At 39.1% G+C, this 4,666-nt stretch overlaps 1 protein-coding gene across 1 annotated transcript in view; it reads right to left on the bottom strand.

Moving 5' to 3' along the window:
• Positions 1-4,666, bottom strand: part of TBC1D32 (TBC1 domain family member 32) — a 114,283-nt gene that overhangs the window by 103,378 nt on the left and 6,239 nt on the right. Inside the window, exons 3-4 of the mRNA XM_006778431.2 lie at positions 1,528-1,705; positions 796-864 (exon numbers count right to left, since the gene is read on the bottom strand). Of these exons, the coding sequence (XP_006778494.1) occupies positions 796-864; positions 1,528-1,705 (247 nt within the window). The remainder of the gene's footprint in view (positions 1-795; positions 865-1,527; positions 1,706-4,666) is intronic.

A 4,666-nucleotide genomic window follows, 5' to 3' on the forward strand; every position in this document is an offset into this window, starting at 1 on the left:
TTCCTACTTCCAAAAGTAGAATAAGGTTTCTGAACAAGTATAGATTTTCAAATAATCACTTAAACTAAACACAATAAGATTATTATCATGTAAAACTCAAATCCCATTTCAATATCTTTTGATACATAGTATTTACTGAGCACCTAAAAAATAAATCAGAATGCAAAATGCTGAGAGGACAAAGATTATTCTGTGACTTTTTAGAAAATCAGTGGGAGTAAATTGTAACTATTCCTTTGTGGAGACCAAATGGCAAGAAATACACAAGAGTCTTAGGCACTTCAAAATCTTATCATATTTTCTAGTTCTGCCTGACTTTCAAATGAAATAATACTTCATAAACAGTAATTTATACAAACTTTTAAAATATAAACAGATACAATTCAATAGAATTGCTTTTAAAATCCTTTTTCTAATAAATGAATATTTGTCAAAGTTGCTCACATTTTTCAGAAGTAGAGAGAATATTAAATGAGTTTTTTTCTAAAATATCATATACAAAGCAACAGTGAAGGAACTGTTAGGGGAAAAACTGCTCATAACTTCATCTCTTCAAAATTAAAGCTACGAATAAAAATTTCCTCTTCCAAGCCATGACTACTCTCAGGAGAGCGTCCCTTCCTCTGACCTTTCATTTCCAGACTGAGAAGTTTAGCAGGCTGATCAGTCTAGTATTGTCTAGTATTGTCATAACAGTAAAGACAATCTTCAAAAAGAAACAGCCCAGCTGCTTCCGATTCTAATCATATATACAAACACATACAGATGAACTTGACAGTTATCCTTTAAACGTACCTCTTTGGGTTGCCCTGGATCCAACTGGTCTAAAATCAATTGTAATTTTCCTTGAAAAAATTTGTAACTCTGTAACACAATTGACAGAACAGTCATTTATTTAATAGACTTTCAGAAGTACTTCTATAAATGATTTTTAAATATACTTCCAAGCAAAACGAAGGGGAAAAAAAAGGCATTCAGAACAAGAGAAAGGGATGATCTATTTTGATTTGGCAGCAAATAGAGAATTTTTGTTTCCCAGGGCATTTAAATGGGAGCTGAATGTCCCAGAACAGTGTACCTTCGTGCAAATGAAAACTATTATTATTTGCTGAGCAACTGCAATGTGTAGAACATAATAAGACTCAGAAGACATAAAGCCAAAATGTTTTGTACTCAGAAATGTGAGATGAGTAATACTGAAAGATAAAACAACATAAACAAGAAGGCACTAATAGTGCCCTAGGCATAACCACGATGCTGCTTGAACTTCTGGTCCTTTTCTTTCCTGTGCTTTTCCTTAGCCTTTCTCCGTGGCTCAGATAGAGTGTAATCACTCAGTGAACAAGTAATGCCAGAAGATGTTATTTCATGAACTAAATCTTTACTATTAGATTATTTTATTGTTTCTTTTTCTTCTGCATCGTAAAACTAGAAAGCAGAAAAATAACCTGGCTAAAGAAGCATGCACTGAAGCTCGTGTTTATTAAACACCATCTCAAGACATAAATGCAAAACTAAACCACACACCTGATTGGATGAGGAGTCACTGTCAGAGCAATTGTCTGTGCAGTAACTACTGCTTTTCTCCTTCTGGATTTTTCTCTGCCTCTCTCGACTGCGCATCTCATCTTCTTCAAACTTGTCAATCATAGATTCCACCACTACCATCATGCTGTTCTTCAGGGAATGCATCATTTCTTTGTATCTTAAATTCAAAGCAGTGTCAGTAAGAAAAAGATTATTAGCAAAAATGAAAACATTCAACTAAATTAAACTACCTATTTTTTCTGTAATATCCCTTTAAGAACACAATTCTAAAGAGAAAAAAACCTAAGTTTTCCTTAAAGAACTACTGGTACAACAGAATTTACATAACAGTAATAAAAGTTAATAGGGACCCAAAAACAAGTATTTTGAAGTTTTTCATCTGGTTACTTGGACAGAAATCTAAGACAAGATGAATTCCAGTAATTAGCAACTCATCTGTTAATATCACACTACCAAAACACAGCCTATTCTACACTTCGATGTTTTATTTCTCTCTTTCTCTATCCCCCCTCTATTTTCTTTCTTTCCTTATCCCATGTCTATTATTTCTATCTATAAGCACCTGTAACCACAATTTAGACCTAAATAAGAATTAAGCTGTCAGTGGCTCTTTTCAGTAGAGGTCAGAAAACCCACTGTCAGGGATGTTAGAAAAGGGATTCCTGTCCTAGCTGGTTTGGCTCAGTGGGCAGAGCGTTGGCCTGCAGACTGAAGGAACCCCACCAGTGCATGAATCCATGCACCGGGCCTCTAGTATTTAAATAAACATAGTGAGTAAAGTACTAAATTTGGAGTCAGAAAACCTGAATGAGAATCCTGACTACCTACCAGCTCTGTCATCATAAGTAAGTCTTTTTCCTCAAGTACTAATGAGATTAAGAAAAACACAATCTAGCTTAGCGATTTCACATGGCTATAGCAAGAAATAATTGAGAATGTGTATCTCAAAATTCTTTACAAATATAAAGCACAATACAAATACTTATTATCACAATAATAATGGTAATAAATTAGGAAAATAAGCACAGAAACTTTCCTTTTTTATATTTCTGGTTACTAGGTCATTGTAAATGCATAATCAAAGGAAGGACAGGTAAGGTACTCTCTCTCTCATAAAAGCAATAAAACCATGCTGGGGATTTGGAGAGAAATAGCAGACTGAGATTTTCAAGTTTAAAGATTTTAAAATATAGTTTAAATGATATAAATTATGTTATTATATATATGTAATTTCTATATATAATTTAAGATATATTCTTATGTGTTAGCTCAACTTCGCTGCCCTCACTCAGGCCACCTCACTCTCCCCGGGGCAGGGTCGCTGACAGAGAGGTCGACTCTCCTACCTCAGCCACACATTTTCTCGGGGCTCCACCTCCAGTCATGATAGGTATCTGACTTTGGCCAATGGTGGCACACTGCCGTAGGAGCGCTAGCCAATTAGCAGTTGGGAGCGGAAAGGCGCAGGGCCAAGCTAGAAGTGGCTGACCGGGACAGAAGGGGAGCGGTGGGGTGGCAGAGGTAAGATGGCGGTGCTGCTTACTTTACCTCTTTGTAGTTGCTGGCTTGCCACTTCTGCCCACTCCGCGCAGCTACTCTGTCCCAATCTGCATCAATCTCCTCCTACAGGCTTCCTGGACCCAGGTTCTCCAGTGCCCAGAGCCTTAGCTGAGGGGAGGGAGGGACTAGCGGGAGAGAAGGCCACCGAAGACTGGCTGGCCCCGGCCGCAAGAGGTTGGCCTTGGGAACACACTGAGCACCAGGGGGCAGCCCCTGCATTGAGCGTCTGCCCCTGGTGGTCAGTGTGTGTCATAGCGACTGTCGGTCCAGCCAATCTGTGCACCAGTAGGTCCCTCGGCCTGGCCTGCGGGATCCGGCTGAAACTGGCTCTCGGACATCCCCCGAGGTATCCTGCATTGTGAGACGGAAATTCTCAGGTGACGCACCCTGGAATAAGGCTCCCTCCTCTCTGGTTCCAGGTGCATCACCCGAGAACCACAGCTGCCAAGTCACCACAGGTTGGGAACTCCTGCATTGAGCATCTGCCCCCTGGTGGTCAGTGCGTGTCATAGCTATTGGTTGAACGGTCGAACAGTTGGCCAGTCGGCCAGTCGCCTAGGCTTTTATATATATAGACTAGAGGCCCGAATACATTTTCTTCTGAGAATGAATGGATTAATCAATATATTGACAAGACCTAATTCAAAATCACTGTAAGGCCTCTGCATTAAAAAAAAAAAGACACATGCCTAAAAACAATTTAAAAACATTTATTGATGTATAGTTGACATATAAGTTTCTTTAAAAGCTTTATTTTTTTCTGGGGAACTCTCAGCGCTATTGGCATCAAGAAATTGTCTATGAGATTTAAGACTCAATCCCACCTCTCTGACAAGGCCAGGTTTAAGCCCCACACACCTTACTTTCTTGAAACCTCAATTTCAGTATATTCTCATATCTGGTCCCACCAACTAGAACCACTTCTCAGTCATCTTTGTATACTCAGAATCGAGCACAGTGCTTAGCATGGAACAAACAGATCAAATGTCAACTGAATGAAGGAATTGTTGACAAAGCTGGTATATGGTACTGCAATCTCCATTCTCTTCCCAGTCCATGCTCTACAGGGCTATGTGATTAGCACCTCACTGCAAAATGGTCCCACATTTTATTGCATTTAAGACCAGTATTCCATGTATATTTCCTGTTACTTTCATCCCTCAAAAACATCTTACATCCTATAGCACATTAGCCTTTTGAATTTATTTCATTCAATCAACATTCATTTACTGAGCACTTGGTACTCTAGGCTCTGGGACACAGAGGGAACAATTAAGACAAAGCCCCTGCTTGGGGGATCTTAACAATCTAGTGAAAGGGCAGGAGATACCTGGCATCTGAAAGACAGAGATCGAGGGCAAGGTGCAGATCAAGTATGCCTTATAGACCAAAATAGGGACTGTGGGTTTCATTCTAGGTGACATGAAAAGGCAATGAAGTAAAACAGACCTACAAACCTTTGTTTAAACTGTTGCCAACACTGCCTAGAACACTTTCCCATCATTTTTACATTGAAATGCACTCATTCTTCAAAATCCACATCAAAAATATTCAACTA

Source organism: Myotis davidii, unplaced genomic scaffold, assembly GCF_000327345.1.
Source record: "Myotis davidii unplaced genomic scaffold, ASM32734v1 scaffold147, whole genome shotgun sequence".
NCBI classification, from domain to species: domain Eukaryota; kingdom Metazoa; phylum Chordata; class Mammalia; order Chiroptera; family Vespertilionidae; genus Myotis; species Myotis davidii.